Below are 21884 nucleotides of genomic sequence, written 5' to 3'. Positions count from 1 at the left end.
CAGAAGGCAAAATACTGGGCTAATGGTAAGATTCTTGGTAGTGTTGATGAGCAGAGAGATCTCGGTGTCCATGTACACAGATCCTTGAAAGTTGCCACCCAGGTTGACAGGGCTGTTAAGAAGGCATACAGTGTTTTAGCTTTTATTAATAGAGGGATCGAGTTCCGGAACCAAGAGGTTATGGTGAAGCTGTACAAAACTCTGGTGCGGCCGCACTTGGAGTATTGTGTACAGTTCTGGTCACCGCATTATAAAAAGGATGTGGAAGCTTTGGAAAGGGTGCAGAGGAGATTTACTAGGATGTTGCCTGGTATGGAGGGAAGGTCTTACGAGGAAAGGCTGAGGGACTTGAGGCTGTTTTCGTTAGAGAGAAGAAGGTTGAGAGGTGACTTAATTGAAACATATAAAATAATCAGAGGGTTAGATAGGGTGGATAGGGAGAGCCTTTTTCCTGGGATGGTGACAACAAGCATGAGGGGGCATAGCTTTAAATTGAGGGGTGAAAGATATAGGACAGATGTCAGAGGTAGTTTCTTTACTCAGAGAATAGGAAGGGAATGGAATGCTTTGCCTGCAACGGTAGTAGATTCACCAACTTTAGGTACATTTAAGTCGTCATTGGATAAGCATATGGACATACATGGAATAGTGTAGGTTAGATGGGCTTCAGATTGGTATGACAGGTCGGCACAACATCGAGGGCTGAAGGGCCTGTACTGTGCTGTAATGTTCTATCTATCTATCTATTAATTATTCCTTATGGTTACCTTTTGTAATTTGATTTTCCCAATGATTATGGTCATCCACGATTAATGGCCTGCCTTTTTTATATGACCTCATTTATTCCTGATTATTGTCTATACTACAGAACAGCAACTGTTAGGGAGTCTAAAGCCTACTCCCACGAGTGTCTTCTTCCCCTTGTTATTTCTAACTTGCACCCATATGAATCCTACATCATTTGATTGTAGATCATTTCTTGTTGGCTTATTTATTCCATCTCATCTAAAAATGCTAATCCACCACATCTTCATCTCTAAAGGTCCTCTGACTATTTAGAGTATGATAGACCTCTGATTGTTTAGTTCCCAGCTTTGATCTCCTTGTAAATATATCTCCCTATAGCTGTTAAGCTCATACTCATTAACCTCTATTTGTCTCATTAATTCATTTATTTTGTTCCAAATACTTTGTACATTTAAGAATCATTAACATGGCCTTTTTTCTCATATTTTTCCCCTTTTTGATACTATTTGCATCTTTTTTATGTTTGTACACGCTGTCCGTACAAAGTCATTAATTTATCCTGACTCATTACATAATATTAGGTCTAGTGTAGCTACTCTCCAACTCGCTTCAGAACATTTTGTTCTAAGAAATGATCCCAGAACATTCTATTACCTCCTCACCTAAGTTATCTCAGTATTTCTAATTTTACCAGTCTATACGTAGATTAAAGCCTTCCATGATATTTCACCAATGCTTTTTGACTGTCTCCCATTATTTCTTCCCTTGCACTCACCTTTGTGACTGTTGTTAGAGGACCAGTCCACTATTCCCATAAGTGACTTAATGCCTTTATTGTTTCTCAGTTCAACCCAAACTATTTATACAACATAACAAAGTGTGTAGCTGGATGAACACAACAGGCCAAGAAGCATTGTGCTCCTGAGATGTTGCTTGGCCTGCTGTGTTCATCCAGCTACACACTTTGTTATCGTGGATTCTCCAGCATCTGCTGTCCCCATGATCTCTGATCAAACTATTTTTACAGTCTGGTTTCCTGCCTTATTGCATTAACACAATTATTAATTAACAGAATCACCTCTCCCCGTTGTTCCTAGCTTCCTGCCCTACCTAAAACCCAACTACCCTTCAATATTCAGTTCCAAATCAATATTGACCTATCGATATGTTTGTAATGACAGTCAGGCATTTATTTATTTCTATCTGCACTCTCAGTTCAACTGTTTGATTTTGAATGTGACCTGCTTGCATACACAGAGGCTTTAGTTTTGCTTTACTTTTCTAATTTTTAACCTTATCTGTTGATTTCTGTGACTGGGTCTCAGGGCCTCAGGGTCTCTATGATTTACAAGAATAGAGCAACAACTACATAGATCATAGAACATTACAGCACAGTACAAGCCCTTCGGCTCTCGATGTTGTGCCGACCTGTCATACCAATCTCAAGCACATCTAACCTACACTATTCCATGTATGTCCATATGCTTATCCAATGATGACTTAAATGTACCTAAAGTTGGCGAATCTACTACCGTTGCAGGCAAAGCGTTCCATTCCCTTCCTACTCTGAGTAAAGAAACTACCTCTGACATCTGTCCTATATCTGTCACCCCTCAATTTAAAGCTATGCCCCCTCGTGCTCGCCGTCACCATCCTAGGAAATAGGCTCTCCCTATCCACCCTGTCTAACCCACTGATTATTTTATATGTTTCAATTAAGTCACCTCTCAACCTTCTTCTCTCTAACGAAAACAGCCTCAAGTCCCTCAGCCTTTCCTCGTAAGACCTTCCCTCCATACCAGGCAACATCCTAGTAAATCTCCTCTGCACCCTTTCCAAAGCTTCCACATCCTTCTTATAATGCGGTGACCAGAACTGTACGCAATACTCCAAGTGCGGCCGCACCAGAGTTTTGTACAGCTTCACCATAACCTCTTGGTTCCGGAACTCGATCCCTCTATTAATAAAAGCTAAAACACTGTATGCCTTCTTAACAGCCCTGTCAACCTGGGTGGCAACTTTCAAGGATCTGTGTACATGGACACCGAGATCTCTCTGCTCATCTACACTACTAAGAATCTTACCATTAGCCCAGTATTTTGCCTTCCGGTTACTCCTACCAAAGTGCATCACCTCACACTTGTCTGCATTAAACTCCATTTGCCACCTCTCAGCCTAGCTCTGCAGGTTATCTATGTCTCTCTGCAACCTACAGCATCCTTTGTCACTATCTACAACTCCACCAACCTTAGTGTCGTCTGCAAATTTACTAACCCATCCTTCTACACACTCATCCAGGTCATTTATGAAAATGACAAACAGCAGTGGACCCAACACTGACCCTTGCGCTACACCACTAGTAACTGGTCTCCAGGATGAACATTTCCCATCAACTACCACCCTCTGTCTTCTTTCAGCAAGCCAATTTCCGATCCAAACTGCTATATCTCCCACAATCCCATTCCTCCGCATTTTGTACAATAGCCTATTGTGGGGAACCTTATCGAACGCCTTGCTGAAATCCATATACACCACATCAACCGGTTTACTCTCATCTACCTGTTTGGTCACCTTCTCAAAGAACTCAATAAGGTTTGTGAGGCACGACCTTCCCTTCACAAAACCATGCTGACTATCCCTAATCAATTTATTCTTTTCTAGATGATTATAAATCCTATCCCTTATAACCTTTTTCAACACTTTACCAACAACTGAAATAAGGCTCACTGGTCTACGATTACCAGGGTTGTCACTACTCCCCTTCTTGAACAAGGAAACCACATTTGCTATCGTCCAGTCATCTGGCACTATTGCTGTAGACAATGATGTGTTAAAGATCAATGCCAAAGGCTCGGCAATCTCCTCCCTGGCTTCCCAGAGGACTACAAGTGAGTCTGAAGGCAATTAAGATGAATCATAAGAAGAAATGGCACTTTTCAAAATGAAATTATTTATTGTATGGTAATAATTTGCTGCAAGTTACATTCACAGTTAGCCATGCTTTAGAAGACATAAATAAGATGTCTGTCCTAATTGAAATCCAGAGCCATTCTCCTCGTTTCCGTAGCCAACACTATGTGTCCAATGATTGGGTGGAGTTTAATATTGTTTCGAACACTATTTTCAGAACCATTACTTTATATAACATTACCAATCGATTCTCCCTGCCAATCCATCTCCCCCAGCTTTTCACTCACAATTAGAACTTTTACATTCATGTACATAACTACAAAGAACAAAGAAAAAAGAAAATTACAGCACAGAAACAGGCCCTTCAGCTCTCCAAGCCTGCACCGATCCAGATCCTCTATCTAAACCTGTTGCCTATTTTCCAAGGATCTACATCCCTCTGTTCCCTGCCTACTCATGTGTCTCTCTAGATATATCTTAAATGATGCTATCATGCCAACCTCTACTACCTCTGCTGGCAACGTGTTCCAGGCACCCACCACCCTCTGCATAAAGAACTTTTCACACATATCCCCCTTAAACTTTTCCCCTCTCACCTTGCAATCGTGACCCCTAGTAATTGAGGCCCCCACTCTGGGAAAAGGCTTCTTGCTATCCATCCTGTATATACCCCTCATGATTTTGTAGACCTCAATCAGGTCCCCCCTCAACCTCTGTCTTTTTAATGTAAATAATCCTAATCTACTCAACCTCTCTTCATAGCTAGCACCCTCCATACCAGGCAACATCCTGGTGAACCACCTCTGCACCCTCTCCAAAGCATCCACATCCTTTTGGTAATGTGGCGACCAGAACTGTATGCAGTATTCCAAATGTGGTCGAACCAAAGTTCTATACAACTGTAACTTGACCTGCCAACTGTTGTACTCAATACCCCGTCCAATGAATGAAAGCATGCCATATGCCTTCTTGACCACTCTTTCCAAATGTGTTGCCACCTTCAGGGTACAATGGACCTGAACACCCAGATCTCTCTGTACATCAATTTTCCCCAGGGCTTTACCATTTACTGTACAGTTTGCTCTTGAATTGAATATTCCAGAATGCATCACCTCGCATTTGCCTGGATTGAACACCATCTGTCATTTCTCCACCCACCTTTCTAATCTATCCCTATTCTGCTGCATTCTCCGACAGTCCCCTTCACTATCTGCTACTCCATCAATCTTAGTGTCTTCTGCAAACTTACTAATCAGACCAACTGTACCTTCCTCCAGATCATTTATGTATATCACAAGTAACAGTGGTCTGAACACGGCTCCCTGTGGACCCCCACTGGTTACAGGTCTCCATTTTGAGAAACTCCCTTCCACTACAACTCTCTGTCTCCTGTTGCCCAGCCAGTTCTCTATCCATCTAACTAGTACACCCTGGATTCCATGCAACTTCACTTTCTCCATCAGCCTACGATGGGGAACCTTTTCAAACACCTTACTGAAGTCCATGTATATGACATCTATAGCCCTTCCCTCATCCATCAACTTTGTCACTTGTTCAAAGAATTCGATCAAGTTGGTAAGACATGACCTTCCCTGCACAAAACCATGCTATCTATCACTAATAAGTCCATTTTCTTCCAAATGTAAATATACCCTACCCCTCAGTATCTTCTCCAGCAGCTTCCCCACCACTGATGTCAGGCTCACCGGTCTATAATTTCCTGGATTATCCTTACTACCCCTCTTAAACAAGGGGACAACATTAGCAATTCTCTAGTCCTTCAGGACCTCGCCCATGCTCAAAGATGCTGCAAAGATATCAGTTAAGGCCCCAGCTATTTCCTCTCTCACTTCTGTCAGTAACCTGGGATAGATCCCATCCCAACCGGGGGATTTGTCCATCCTCATGCCTTTTAGAATACCCAACACTTCCCGCCTCTTTCTGCTGACTTGACCTAGAGTAATCAAACATCTATCCCTAACCTCAACATCCATCATGTCCCTCTCCTCAGTGAATACCGACACAAAGTACTCATTAAGAATCTCACTTATTTTCTTTGACTCTTTGCATAACCTCTCTACTTTGTCCTTGAGTGGGCCAACCTCTTACGCTCTTCCTCCTTACAGGATCAAGGATAAATTATATTTATCCTGTCACCATCTTGCCCCAAGTATTTGGCTTTATAAATTAAGACAATCTGGAAGTTACACAACTCTTCCAGAACATTTTCTCTTTGAACTTGGAAGATGGGTACATTCAGCTTTAAGGTCCTCATTCTCCTTTGTGGTCCCTAGTGTTCACTGCTGAATTCTAAGATTCTGAGCAGTTCTCTGCTGCTACAGTAATTAAAAGTCTGGTCCCGTTCAGCTGACATTGAAGCTGGACTGAGAAACCTTCCATCAAACACCATCAAGTAACCTACAGTTGTGAAATACTATCGATGCTCAGAATAAGTTCTCAAAATTAACCCACGGGCTGTTAGGCTCGCCAACCCCTCAACACAAAGTCAACAAATGGCAATGCATTCTCATCCCTGATTTTGTTCCTGTGACAAGATGTTGTCCCAAGAAGTGAATAAGTTCTGTGGAAAATTGACATCCCTTATGTCACAGAGTTCATTTCAGCAAATCTTTATTCCAGAGGGTTACACTGCCTGAACTAAGTAGTTTTATCCTTGTGGGTTATAACTTCTGTTTCGTCAACCATAGCATTCAATCTAATGTGACAGTGACCCTGACCAGTGGTTCCATCACAATAACATCTTCATCATTTGAAATTTTGCTGCTCTGAAACCTTTCTACTTATGTACATGCACTGAAAGTGTCATAATTTTATGGGTGTAGCATTATTTTGCCTCAGTGAGGCCTTTTTTGCTTCGTGTTGACTCTTTTGCTGACATTGACTCTTAGCATCTGTTGTTCATCCACTTTTTGTGTTGGCTTGTGACATGTTTGCAAAGTGCCTATATCTTATACTGTGCATAGATGCTGTTGCTCTCCCGTGGTAGGATTCTCCTTCTCCTCTTAGGATTTATCTGTGACTATTCCTTAAAACTGCTTCTTGCACATTCAGAACAGATTCTCCAAAGTCAGATCATCTTTGGACTGTAGTAAAACTGACAAAAACTCATTAATAATTCTGATTTCAAAACTCCATAATCACATGTGGAAATAATATCTAAAATTATCTATTAATACTGTGAATGCCGAACTCTTGTTAAGTTGCTATTTAACGAAGTCAGTAATTCTTAGAGTAAAGTCATTGTCAAAAACTTCTCCAAAAGTATCTGTCTATTTTTATATATTGGTGATTTATAACATCATCAGCTGCAGATGCTATTGAACACTATAGTGCATTTACTAATTCAGTTTGTAATTTTTAACTTGAGTTTAAAGCAATTTTGTAACTTAAGAACTGCATTCTCCAAGTTGTCCAATCCTATTTGGTCTATTTGGTCTATCTTTGATATTAACCCAAAGGGTTGTGATTCTGTGAAATTCTCTGTCCTGTGAAGCTGGTGAGGCTACCTCATTGAATGTTTTTATGATAAAAATTGATAGATTTTTGAATAGAGAAGGAATGAAAGGTTATGGTGAGTGTGTGGATAAGTGGAGCGGAGCTCATGAAAAGATCAGCCATAATCTTATTGAATGGCGGAGCGGGCTTGATGGGCCAGATGGCCTACTCTAGCTCTTATTTCTTATGTTCTTAAATGGTATTATTGCAGATGGTATTATTTTTCTGCTGTGTCTTCTCAATGTAAAAAATCTTTTCACTGTTCTCCTGTACTTGAGTACACATGACTATAAACTTAATTATGTATTCTTTGTACTTTAAAACTTTTAATTCCTGCAATGCAGCTAAGATCCCCTTCTTTTAAAGACTTTTACTTCTGTAAAAACAATGCTGTTTTATTTTCCTCATCTTAAAGCTACAAGCTGTACAGTATGACAATGCTCTGTTCTTGTTTGCCATTTAAAATTTTTGAGTTTTTAAATAAGAATTCTTTGTGTACAGCTTACTAGTTGCTTGCCTGCATTTTTTCAGTGAAGATGGAGATTTCCCACTTTTGCGGGTAAATAGAAGTCTCCTGCCTTTGAGTGGGCAAGGTCAGAAATCACAACCCTAGGTTATAGTCCAACAAGTTTATTTGAAAACAGAAGCTTTCAGAGTCTTGCTGCTTCTTCAGATGTTAGTGAGAGAGGTGACATCAGACGCAAAATTTATAAGAAAAAGATCAAAGTGTCATTGACTGATGTGAATGTATTGGACCAACCTGAGATGGCTGCTAAATCTTAAGCAGTTAGAAAGGAGATGTAGATTTCGATTGATTAATACGGAAGTCCTAGAATTTATTGCAAATCAAGTGGGCAAAATAGACAATTTCCCACATTTCACAGCCTCATACACGATACTTCCCCTTTTCCAGGACTTCTGAAACAAAGCATTGTGCTTGTGGCCTTATTAAATTCTCCATGTTTAAACTATGGATCTCTTGCTCTTATTGTGATCTCACAAGACTCCTAATTACCTTCACAGAATCCCTTAGATGTGGAAACAGGTCATTCAGCCTACTGGGTCCACATCAACCCTCCAAAAAGCATCCCACTCAGACCCACATCCCAACCCTATCTCTGTAACCCTGCGTTTCCATGGCTAACCAAGCTAGCCTACACATTCCTGGACACTACAGGCAATTTAGATTGGCCATTCCACCTAACCTGCACATCTTTGAGCTGTTGGGGCAACCCATGCAGATATTGGGAGAAGGGCCAAACTTCACAGACAGTTGCTCAAGGCTGGAATCTGATCCAGGTCCCTGCCCCTGTGAGACAGCAGTGCTAGCCACTGAGCCACCATGCCACCAACTGTTAGAAATTTCTTCTGTTAGACTCTGTTTGCTTCAGCTTTTACAATGTTCCTTTTGACACCTTAGTTCCTTTGTAGCATTTGTGGTGCCGTGACCTCAGAATAAAGTATCTCCTTGGCCTTTGATTTCACTATTGTAACCGTAACTTGCTATGGCAGCGAAGCTTGTTGTGACCTGCTTTTAGTTCTAGTCTTCTTAGTCTGGGTTTTGTGCTGTTAAAGTTTCTCCCCTTCAGTCACAGCCATTTTTAATTTCAGTCATCAAGCTCCAACACATTGGTTCCTAGCCAAACTTGCTTCCACTTGAATCTGTTACTGCCTGCTGCAGCTTGTCTTAAAGTTTTTGATAGCCCCGCATTGCTTCTTCTGTGCTCCCTTACCAGGTACGAACTGGATTACAGTCTTTAGCCTTGAGAGCTCCTTCTGTTCTGTCGGTCTTTGTACAAGTTCCTGTCGACTGCTTGTTTAGTCCAGACCTCGCAACTACTGCCTGTCTGAATGAATAGTTCTTAAAGTAGTGAAGTCTTTGAAGATTTAAACTTCCTTGGCCTCTCCTGGGCTCAACACATTTTTTTCACTGTTGCACCATGTAGTATTAAGCAACAATGCCAACCACTGATCACTATTTGGTACTTGTGTGCTGCCAGCATTCCTGTTTTCTTTGATTGTATCTGAGGCCCTGTTTGGTTTATAATGCTGGAGGAACAATCACAAGTGTGCCTTGACAAGAAAATATTATAGTTTTTATAAAATGCCTTTATTGCATAATGGCAATTCGTGCATTATGTAACGAGATAACTTGGAAACGTAAATGACACAACTGTCCCCTTCAAGATCGAAAGCTACTCTTCCCATTTTCCCACCCAAGACTTTATGGCATTATCAGACTGCATACAGCTTAATGCAGAATCCAACATTAATCCTCTCAGAACCATTATACAACAGTGACCCTCCTGGAAAGTATATAGATATAACCATCCAATGAGATCAGGACTGTCTGTGAGGTGCAACATTGTCAAGTAGTGTGCCAACACCTGTATAAGAATGCTGATCACTTCATTGAAATATCAGGCAGTCGCTGCTGCTGATGGATTTTATCCCACCGGATGTAAGAGCCTTCTGGAAAGAAAAGCAGCTACTAAAGCTTGGGGCAGCAGCTGCCACTGTCTGAGGTCTTAGAACATAGAACAGTACAGCACAGAACAGGCCCTTCAGCCCACAATGTTGTGCCGACCATTGATCCTCATGGATGCACCCTCAAATTTCTGTGACCATATGCATGTCCAGCAGTCTCTTAAATGACCCCAATGACCTTGCTTCCACAACTGCTGCTGGCAACGCATTCCATGCTCTCACAACTCTCTGCGTAAATAGGGAACCGTTCAGTTAATGGGATGCCCCCACAGTGTCTCAAATATATGTAAGTATTAGTATTGGTATGAGAGATATTTGGGTTTTTGGATAGAGTCCAATGTTTTGTTTACTTGATATGCAGCTGTACAGAACTGTACTGCATTTGTGACAATGCATATATGCAAAGATTTTTTAATGACTAAAGTACATTTTTGAAAGGCAGCTTTCTAAGAATGGCCATTCTTTTGGTTCTGGAGAGTCTTCAGTTGCAGTGAAACTGGGTAGAATGTGAGTTAGTGTCTTTAGGAAAATGAGAAGTTGAGTAAAACATTGCAAAATTGTATATACTGAATTCTGTGGGTGATTACTTGCACCTTAGAGATGAATGATAAAATGGCATTAATGTCTGAAACAAAGCTTACCAGGCTTGTAACCTTGGAGAAACCTGTTGATCATTTATAGATTTATTACTTAATACAAGCAACACTTAGTGGAACTAATGGGGAGTTTTGCTTCTACTTTGTCCTGCAATGGCAGATTTTACATAAGACATTGGTCAAACAGTTCACACTCAATTACATCACCATTGAAAAAATGAAAATTGTGATGTAATTACTTCAAATTTACTGTAGTTTAAACTGCTCTAGTTTACTCTGAAATAAAATGGATGAGTATTACTTAATACGCCGGTGGTTCTCCCGTGAGATTACATATGGTAAGTCAGATGATAGGCTATTTATGAAGACAATGAAGATATTATTATGTAATACACAGTATTTGCTGCTAAGGTAATGCTGTTTATCTGGTTTGACCTTTTAAGGTCACAAAGTCAAACATTTATGAATAGGCCTGGCCTGAAGTCAGTTCATGTTAAATTCATAGCAAAGACATCCTAACTTTAATTGGAGCTTCTTCTTAAAGCAGCTGGTTGCATGTTATTTGGGTCCCTAATTCTCAATTGTGAATTGTTGTTGTTTTAGGTATGTCACATTTCTGTCAACCAGAGCTAGTTTGATATAGACTGTCTCCACCTTTAGAGTAATGGATGTACCAGAATTAAATAGAGTTGATTTTACTTCCTCAAAACAGGTGGTCTTGTGGGGTGTGGGATACAAGAGATCTGAAATCTGAATTTGACACAACTTAGCCCAACTCTGTCCACTTCCACTATTATCTGAGGCCAGATGGGACAGGTGCTCCTAGGACACAGGTTCCTTTGTGTGGGACAGTTTGTCTCAGAACTGATCTCTCATTTCAGTTTGAAGACTGGCTGGTCAGGTTTATTGGTTGAAAGGAGATAAGAAGTGCTGCTGCAATACTGTCCCTCTGCTTCCCCCATTCCCCTCCAGTCAAAGCCTAGCTAAACATCTTCTCCAAGCCACAAGATCAGATAGCCCTTTCCTTCGCCAAAGATATTAGAATCAATCCAGCATCCCCACATTAACAATAATTTCATCCAAACCTCAGCTGCCCAGCCTTTGTCCAAGTTTTCTTAGTTGAAATGGATTTGGTTTAAAACAGGTTAGCAATCCCACACTCTCCCCTCACATAACCAAGCAATATAATAAATGCAATAACTATCTGAACTTGTATTCTGACACCCTATCTTTGTGGTTAAGCAGCAGTACTGTTTACATATTTGTTCAGCAATAATGCTGAACTCACCTGGTGTCCATGACCCGTCTGGGTACTTGCACGTTTACCTGGCGATTGCGCACAAGGTGACACAACAAGTCCATTCTGCCGGCTGGTTTGTATTTGAGCAGTAGTGTACCCTATCACTGGCCTCCCAGGGAAGTGTCTGTGAACTCCCAGGGATCCAGAGACCCCAGTTCTATTTCACACCAATTCTGTGCACCAATCAGCCTGTCCTCACTGATGATCTATTTGCTCCCTTGCTGAATTGGCGAGAGTTCTAGCTTACACGTTGAAGTGAAGTCCTGGAGCCGTTATGTATTTCAAGCACTTAGCTGTTTTTTCTGAGTTATGTTTTGTACATGGTAAGTGAATGAGAGACAGGTTGTAAAAAATACAAACCCCCATCTCTACACCAAGTGGCAGGAAAGCTACTTGTTCCAGGCTGTGATGTTTTCTGCAGCTTTACAGACAGCACTTCTATTCTCTGATTTAAATTCTTTTACTGTTGAGGTGTTAGTCTATTTATCTACAGCCAACTTTCATTCTGCTGATTACATCAGTTCTTATCTTAAAGTGGTAATCACAGTTGTGGTTGTACCATTAATCACAGCAAACCTCTAGGGTAGGGACAGAAAAATAAACTGCAAAAGTCCTGCTGTGGATCGTTAGTGATCCCTTCTGGACAATGTACAGTGGTGCCCTGAAAGGAGGTATATTTATTCTCATGATTTATATCCCTGTGCTGTTTTTCTGAGTGCCCAGAGGCCAATGGGAACAGTATGTAAGGCCCTGGAGCCGCTTTATTCACTTATATTGGAACAGGTATTTTGGGCAAGGTGTGGCAGCTGATGGCAGCTGGTGTGCAGAGTTCCGGATCGGCTGTGGTTGCCATGGCAGCAAGGTGTAAACAGCAGTAGAAAATATGAGGGGTATGCAGCATAAACCATTTCTTCTCCTTTTAGATAACACAATATCAACTTTTTGTTTCGCTTGAGACAACACAATTGGCGCCTACTTGGTATCAAGTGTAGCTTTTGTTTTCCTGGAACTGTTTCCCTGTTGGAAGTTTAGCCACATCCATGAGCAACAGAGTAATGGGTTGAACAGGGTAATAAAGCAGCATTGATACCTGCATGGAAATGAATCCAGTGAGAAATATCCCTTTAATGTAGATGTCTCTATATTCTGTAATATTCAGTGTAGGGCCTTATTTCTCCTGTTCTTTCATTCCCTAGCACAAACAAAACCAACATTTAAAATGCTGCAACACCTGAACCATTCAACATATAAGAATAAACCACAGAACTGTTCTAAACCGGACACTAGCGGGCAAGAGGTTGATCCAGTGACCCGCCACATATTGTCAGCCAGGCTGCACAAAACTAAAGAGTTGAAGAATGAGGTGTGTGATCTTCAGCGGGAACTGGAAAATGCCAAGCTGGAAAACAGACTGCTCAGGCAGCTCCAGTACAGACACATGAGGGCATTGGTCAAGTTCGAGAATGAGCAGAATAACTTACCCCAGCTTCTGAGCAGGCACGAGAGTGAAGTGCGGATGTTGAAAGAAATGCTGCGAAAGTCAAAAGAGCAAGATCGGAATGTGTCGAAGCAACTGAAAGAGGCAGAGTCAGAGCTGTGGAAGACCAAGAACTCTCTACAGAAGCTAAAGGTTCTCTGTGACAAGAAGAACTTGCAAGAGCGGGATGAGCTAACATGGAAACTAACAAATCTCACAAAAAAACTTGAACTCGATCAGCAAAAGATCCAGGTAAGCTGTTGATAGCAAGTGTTTGGCAGAAAAGTGGGATAAAATGTGGCCTGAAATTTAAACCTTCCCACAAGTAGTGTCTGATGGCACCTCCCACCTCACTGTTTTTATTGTAACTCGACACTGGTGAATGGTCATTGTCAGTAAGTGTATTTTAAATTTTTGTATCTGACCAGACTGCAAGCTGAACAACAAGCTCATATCTTCAACTTAATGCTCCCAAACTCTAACAAACCCCACCTTTAGCTTATCTTGCCCAATACTGGAGAAACCCTCTTGCAATTCTCCACCATTATCCAAATCTCAGCTGCCCAGACCTTGTATGAGTTTTCTTAGTCAAAATGGATTTGGTTTAAAACAGCTTAGCAATCCCACACTCTCCCCTCACATAGCCAAGCAATATAATAAATGCAATAACTATCTGAACTTGTATTCTGACACCCTATCTTTGTGGTTAAGCAGCAGTACTGTTTACATATTTGTTCAGCAATAATGCTGAACTCACCTGGTGTCCATGACCCGTCTGGGTACTCGCACGTTTACCTGGCAATTGCGCACAAGGTGACACAACAAGTCCATTCTGCCGGCTGGTTTGTATTTGAGCAGTAGTGTACCCTATCACTGGCCTCCCAGGGAAGTGTCTGTGAACTCCCAGGGATCCAGAGACCCCAGTTCTATTTCACACCAATTCTGTGCACCAATCAGCCTGTCCTCACTGATGATCTATTTGCTCCCTTGCTGAATTGGCGAGAGTTCTAGCTTACACGTTGAAGTGAAGTCCTGGAGCCGATATGTATTTCAAGCACTTAGCTGTTTTTTATGAGTTAAGTTTTTGTACATGGTAAGTGAATGAGATATAGGTTGTAAAAAATACAAAGCACAGGAGGTCTGGATGCCTGTACTCTCAGATGTTTCAATACTGTGGTCTATACAAATGGATGCAGATTGAGCTCCAGTTTACTCTGTGCCAATTAAAAGAATAGATTTATCGACAGTTAATACAAATAGGTCCAGATCTCCCCAATGGAAGATACTTGCTGCAGTAATATTCCCAGAAAGACACACAACAGAATCTCTTCAAATACATGGGAATTGCCTGAAATGTTTAAATTTCCAGTAAGCAATACCCTGCGTCTGGTATCCTCTGAAAAAAACAAGAACCTTGAGTTAAGTTTGTAAGCTACATGAGGTTCCAACTCATTGACCTGAGTAGTTTTACAGGAGTAGTTACAGGGATTAGAACTTTGTCTAACTCTTGGGTAATAGTAAAACTGATTTTCCCTCCGCTAACTCATCACTGACATATCATATGTGACTCCATCCCTTATCCTGATATCACGCCTCCCCAATCCAATTCTCACTGACCACCATCTACACTTGATGTCAGACCTCAGCTGGCCTGGCCTCATGGACTTGATAACCTACACTCAACCCACCTACATGCCAACCTACCTCCTCACTCATCTTACGCATCTGCCACTGTACCACCTTAGTCACCTGGCACCCTGTCCCTCACTGACTTACCTTGTACAATTACTTCTTTTAAAAAAAACTCCAAAGAACTGCAGATGTTGTAAATCAGGAACAAAAACAGAAGTTGCTGGAAATGCTCAGCAGGTCTGGCAGCGTCTGTGAAGAAAAGAAATCAGAGTTAATGTTTTGGGTCTGTTGACTCTTCCTCAGAACTTCTCTTTATAGTTTTTCTGAGTGCCCTTGAGACTTTTAAATCCACGAATACAGGGATATAGTTTGTCCTCCAGTGCTAATCCTTTTCTTTAATGCTCTCACGGGATGTGGACATTGCTGGCTGGGCCAACATTTATTGCTTCAGAAAGTCGTGGTGAGATACTTTCTTGAACTGCTATAGTCCACTTAGCGTAGGCAGACCTACAATACCATAGGATTTTAACTTAGTGACACTGAAGGAATGGAGATATATTTCCAAGTCAAGATGGTGAGTGATTTTGATGGAAGACATACAGATAATGATGTTCCATGTATCAGTTACTCTTGTCCTTTTAGATGGAAGTGATTGTGTGTTTGGAAGGTGCTGTCCAAAGAATCTTGGTGAATTTCTGAAGGGCATCTTGCCAACAGCACTCTATACTGTTATAAAGCAGGCTGCTTTGTCCTGGATGGTTTCACTTTCTTGAGTATTTTTGGAAAAACCCACATCCAGGAAAGTGGGGATTATTCCATTCCAATCCTGACTTGTGCTTTGTAAATGATGAATAGGATTTAGGGAGTCAGGACATGAGTTGCTCATTGCAGTATTCCTAGTCTCTGACCTGCTGTTGTTAATACTATATTTACATAGCTAGTCCAGCTCAGTTTCTAGTCAATGGTAACTGCCACAATGTTGACAGTAGGAGATTCAGTGATGGTAACACCATTGAATGTCCAGGAGTGATGTTTAGATTTTCTTGTTTAAAATGGTCATTTCTTGACACTTATGTGGTGAATGATCCTAGCCACTTGAAAGATGTTGTCTAGCTTTTGCTGCGTTTGGGCATGGACTGCTTTAGTATCTGAGCAGTCGTGAATGGTGCTGAATATTGTGCAATTATCAATGAATATCTCAACTTCTGACCTTACAATGGAGGGAAGATAACTGATGAAGCTGGTGAAGATGGAACTCCTGCAGAGATGCCCTGGCGTTGAAACACTTTGCCTCCGATAACCTCAACTACCCTCCATAGTTTTGGAATTAATTCCAGCTAGCCAAGAAGTTTCCCCGATTCCCATTGACTCCAGTTTTTCCAGGGCTTCTCGATGCCACATTCTGTCAAATGCAATTGCCATTCAGATGTCCACACACTTATTGGCATACCATAGCATCGATTTCAGGTTCTGGAAGTGGCTACCACACATGGACCATAGGTGTCCAGCAACAGGAAGAATTAGTGGCAATATAGGTCAAATGCAGCCTTGATATCAAGAGCAGTTCATCTCACGGCGCCTCTGGAATTCAGCACTTCTGTCCATGTTTAAACCAAGACTATAATGAGGTCAGGAGCTGAGTGGCCATAGTGGAACCTAAAATTGGTGACACGGAGCAGGTTATTGCCTGACAGCACTGTTGATGACACTTTCTTGATGGTCTGCACTGTACTTCACCAAAACACCAGACATACTCTTCATTTCTCAAGAAGCCTGTAGATGTCTGAGCCAGAAATGAAGTCTCTGGGACAGGGCAAGAAGAAAGGACAGAGCTGAAATCCTAAATTGATTGTCACTCCTTTGTACCACTGTACCAACAATACCTTTGTACCACTGGTTTATGACTGGCAGCTTTGAATAGTGCTCATGTTTTAATAGTGCTCATATACACAACTCACGTATAAAGCCTTGACAATCTTTAATTACGCAGTAATAATTTGCTATGGCAACAAATTGTAACATTTTGACTTCAGTACTCACAATAATTTCATACTGCTTGGCTCATTTTTTTATGTGTAATTTTTGTTATTCATTTTAGATCTACAATTTTGTGACCAAAATCCATTAATAATTTTATTATATTTAATTGCAAATAGTATTGGGACAATCTCTTGATATGACCTACAAAAAGTTATGATGGTTGACATTTTCCATGAAGCTCTGAAATATCTGGTTTCCAACTTGATGACGAAGTTAAGCTTTTGTGCTCCTAAGATGCTGCTTGGCCTGCTGTGTTCATTCAGCTCCACACTTTGTTATCTCAATTTACTAGTTGTCTGCTCACTGTCACCAGTATGACCAGGATTGCTGGAACTGGCCTGTGTCACTTGCACCTCTTTTGTACAAATCCAAAATGGGATTGAAGGGGGAGAAGTGCTCATGGTTCTGGCATTGACACAAAGATTTCAAAAGATTCCTCCTAAGGTCATAAATGTCAACAGTTGTACAGTTCCCTTTTGTTGATTTTTACTCAATTGCTGTTGTAAAAGGATGATTGTAAAGATGGAAAATGAAGCAGGATTGAATTTAGCAATGTATGAGAGGCTACAAAAACTTGTAAAAAAGTGATTTGCATTTTTATGATTCCTTTCACATTCTTAGATATTTTAAAACTATCAAATAAAAGCTCAATATTGTAAATGCTGGAGATCTTTAAAACGGAAATTTTAGGAAAACCTCAGTTGATTCGGCAGTATCTTTGGAGAGAGAAACAGAATTAAGTCCAACATGACTTGTTTGGAATCGAAGGGTTTGGAAAGTGCTGAAGATAAGCACTTTCAGTGTCCTCAACGGCTGTGACTGGTTTAGTGCACATAATTCCATGTGTTGTTAATCACACCACTAGGTGTCAGCATAGCCTCAGTTACGTGAGCATTGCCCAAAAGAAACCAAACAACATCTGCACCAAGATAATAAAGTGTGAAGCTGAATGAACACAGCAGGCCAAGCAGCATCTCAAGCTTTTGTGCTTCTGAGATGCTGCTTGGCCTGCTGTGTTCATCCAGCTTCACACTTTGTTATCTTGGATTCTCCAGCATCTGCAGTCCCCATTATCTCTGATACAACATCTGCGCCATTTGTGTGATTTTTTCTCTTAAAAACAACTGAGTATTTGAACAGTAATTCTGGGAAAGGAGGTACTTCTCATTTCAGTCACACATTGGAGGCACCAAGCATTACCAGATCAGCTATCACCCTGTAACCACAGACTCATGCTTGTGGTTCAGCCAAAAAATTTTTTTGAATAATTGTTATTTATTTTCCATTCCAACAAGAAAGTACAATTCCTCTTTCAAATTAAGACAAGAGCAGTTAAGCTCCAGGAGCCTGAGTCCACCTGAATGTCATTATGAGTTCAAGTTCATTTCACACAGTGCACATTGGGCAGAGAAGACCTCCGAACTGACCTACATTCAAATCCATATCCTTGGAAAGGAGGAAATGTACCTAAGCCACTTCCACCGGCCGATCCACTGCAAATGGAATATTTTAGAGTTTAAGATTCCAAAAGGTGATATGAGAGGAAAATGGTTCCATTGTTTCTCATTTGCATCCATTCCACATCTTTAAGTGGCTGATCTCAAGCTCTTCAATCCCTTTGTTGGAATTCTTTCTCTACTTCCAAAGTAAATTCCAAAGATATCCATTAGAATTTGAGCCTGTGTTCACTGAAGTTTAGCAAAATGAGAAGGGGAGATAATTGAAATGTACATGATTATGACAGGGCTGGACAGTCTGAATACAGGAATGATGTTTTCCCTCCCGGGTATCCTGAACAAGGGGACATGGTCTCAGGATATGCACCTTTTCAGGCTGAAATGAGGAGAAATTATCTACTCAGAGGTTGGGGAACCTGTGGAATTCTCTATCACATAAACTACAGAAGTGAAGTCAATGAATATATTTAAGAAAGAAGTAGCAATATTTCTAGAGGCTAAACAAGTCAAGGGGTAATGGGAGAGAACGAGTGTATGTTGTTGAGATAGAGGATCAGCCATGATCGTTTTGAATGGCCAAGCAGTCTCAATAGACCAAATACTTCTGTTTTTTCATGTTTCTAAGAATCATAGAATTTTCACAGTACAGAAGGCCATTCAAACCGTTGTGTCCATGCTAACTCTCCTAAGGAGCAGTTTACATACATTTTGTCCCACGTCTTTCTCTGCACATCACTGTATGTTATAAGACCTATTCTCAGACTCCATTCCTTCCCTTAGTTTCTCTCTCATCACTACATTTGCACTGAAGCCCCATTTCAAAGAGCTTCTGAACTTTCACTTAACCTCTGCCATGACTTTTCCTCATCTCTATTTGTATGAACAGACAAATTAGGAGCAGGACAGGCCGTTTGGTCCTTTGAGCCTGCTCTGCCATTCAATAAGATCATGGCTGATCTCATGGCAGCCTCAACTTCACATTCCCTCCCACCTCTGATAACTATTAATTCCGAAGAAGCTCTTGATCACAACTTTCTCATTGTCCATGCATCATGCTCCCAACCTTATTCCCATCTTTCAAAAGAAGGAACGGGATCTTAACCTTCCATCTGCTGTGAGCAGCAATAACCTGTATTTATATAGTACCTGTGATGTTGTAAAACATCCCAAGGTACTTTGCAGAAATATTATCAATCATAAATGTGAAACCGAGATACATTAGGATTTATTAATTCAGAGAGAGATGGGTTTTTGCAAGCAAGCAAGCAAGCAATTGAAAGAATAAAAACAGAGGTGGAATGGCTTGGGAAGGAAATTTGAGAATGCCCTAGCAGATGAAGGGTGATGGTGGAATATTTAAAAAGAGGATGCTGTAAGACTAGAATTGTAAAGGTGCTGATATCACTGAGGTTTGTAGAACTGAAGGAGATTCCAGAGATGGTGAGATTACACTGGGGAGGCCTTGGTGGGATTTGAAAATAGATGATAGATTTAAAAATAGAGAACCTACAGGGAGCCAACGTAGGCCAATTAACACAGGATGTAATGTTGAAACCGGATTGATACAAACACTACAGTTTAAGATCACCTTCATTTTACCATTTAAAAATTAATAGTAGAGCAAATATGATAGGTTGCATAAGTAAAGCAAATAGAATTTTGAACACCAGTACAGAGTTAGATAATAGAAATAGCTTTTCATCTTGCTTTGCAACAAGTTGCAGTCTGAGCTCTGAAATTTTGCAATTTAATTTTGCATTAGCCTTTGCTTGATGACCAACTACCAGAAGTAGAACTCTGATGTATTTGTTGTGCTTTAGCAGCCTATTGGGTTCTGACTTACACCACATTGATTTTAAAATTCAAGTGATGGAGAAAATATTTGAAGGTAAGGAAAACAATGTTCTCTATTTGTGATTATATTCGTAGCTTCCAGTGAAATCAGAGTAAGATTATGACTTTAATGGAATTTTGATGAAATTTATGTGAGAATTATTGATCTCCTGAAGTAGTGATATGTTCATAGGTACAATGTTCAGACATTGATTAGAAAAAGGTCAGAAAAGGGTTAGAAAAAGCAATTAATTTTGATAGACAGGAAAACCCTAAATCACTGATTATGAAGGAAACCAAGAGCCTGTTTACTTCTCAATCTAATTGTGAAGATTACTTCATCTTCTGTGAAATGGAACTTAAATCAAATTATGAGATTTAGAATCATGTGATGAGAGTTGCAATTAGAGGCAAAAACTGAGGTTGAAAAAGATTTTGAACAAAACTCCATTTTATCATTTTTGTGCTTTTTAAAGATTTTAATGTTGTTAAAAACTTAATTACCTGTTCTCCTTTAACCCATCCTGTATTATGCATCTATAATCCTTAATCTGAGAGAGTGGACAATTGATCTGTTCACAGGTCTCAGCACAATATAAAACTGCAAGAGGATCGAAAGAAGAGTATAAATGTGATCTGGGTTGATCCCTCCTCTAAATTCTACTAGAAAAAATCTCAGCCACACTTGAATTCTTCTCTTGTGAGTCAATCAAGATTGTGACATGTTGTCATTCCCTGCTGTTGCCTTTACATAAAAACAATGCAAAATACTGCAGATACTGGATACTGCAGCACTGAGTGGTGACCTGCTCATGGATGTTGGTTTAATTATGGGCTTTTGCAGAGTAATGGACACTCTTTCAGTTCCAGTGGGCATGTGTTTAATAACATCCTCTTCATCTCTGAGTTCCACACCAGATAGAATTTCAGCATTTAAATTCCCAATTAACTGAGAATTTAACCCAACATTCTAGATTCAACTAATAAAATGTGAGGCTGGATGAACACAGCAGGCCAAGCAGCATCTCAGGAGCACAAAAGCTGACGTTTCGGGCCTAGACCCTTCATCAGGTGCTCCTGAGATGCTGCTTGGCCTGCTGTGTTCATCCAGCCTCACATTTTATTATCTTGGAATCTCCAGCATCTGCAGTTCCCATTATCTCTGATTCTAGATTCAACTGTTGGGATATAGATTTCCAGAGCAGTGTGGAACACTTCAGGGGAAACTAGGGGGAGTACACAGAGATGAGTCATTGATCAATGAAACTGACAGACAGGGAAGTCTTTGAAGTGTGGTACTGCAAAGCTGTGGCCATCCTTTGTGGAAGATTGGTTCTGAAAGCCTGACTTAATTGTTTTAAGGGTGACATGCAGCTTTTTAGAAACTATTTCACCTGCACTGGATTTTCCTCAACTTAATTTCCAATTCACTGCTCTCAGCCTTCACTGCAGCTGGGAATCAATTTCTCCAGCTCTCGTGTGATGTGCTGCAACAGGAGTAACCAACCCAACAGTTGCAAGAACATGAGAGTCAGTAGTTTCATTCTTCGCATCGCAGAGGGATGGACAAACAGCTCTATCTGGAAGGATGCAATAGCCCTGCACTGGACGTACAACAGTATATAGAACCTGTTTAATAATGATGGATCAATAGGCTCAATCAGGAGGCTCAGGCAATCGCACTGGTGTGTCTCTGGCATCTGGTACCCTGCAAGGTGCCTACAATTGACCATCGAGATCACCTTAGACCCAGGTTTCTCCAGCTCCTTCCAGGATCTGACTGGTGATACATTTCATAATATGTTGTCAGTAAGTGTACCTCTCAGGTCGCTGACACTGTATTTTCCTGGCTGGCACTTATATACATTTTGCTGCAGGGTAGGCAGTTA

At 40.7% G+C, this 21884-nt stretch overlaps 1 protein-coding gene across 3 annotated transcripts in view; it reads left to right on the top strand.

Moving 5' to 3' along the window:
* The window catches only part of LOC125457224 (lebercilin-like protein), a 100041-nt gene that overhangs the window by 15476 nt on the left and 62681 nt on the right, over positions 1-21884 (top strand). For all 3 annotated transcript variants that reach the window (XM_048541151.2, XM_048541152.2, XM_059650023.1), the window contains exon 3: positions 12753-13285. In XM_048541151.2, coding sequence (XP_048397108.1) covers positions 12753-13285 — 533 coding nt within the window. The remainder of the gene's footprint in view (positions 1-12752; positions 13286-21884) is intronic.

The sequence above is a fragment of the Stegostoma tigrinum genome, chromosome 12 (assembly GCF_030684315.1).
Source record: "Stegostoma tigrinum isolate sSteTig4 chromosome 12, sSteTig4.hap1, whole genome shotgun sequence".
NCBI classification, from domain to species: domain Eukaryota; kingdom Metazoa; phylum Chordata; class Chondrichthyes; order Orectolobiformes; family Stegostomatidae; genus Stegostoma; species Stegostoma tigrinum.
Note: the sequence above shows the minus strand (reverse complement) of the source record. Positions and strands in the feature narration are given on the sequence as shown.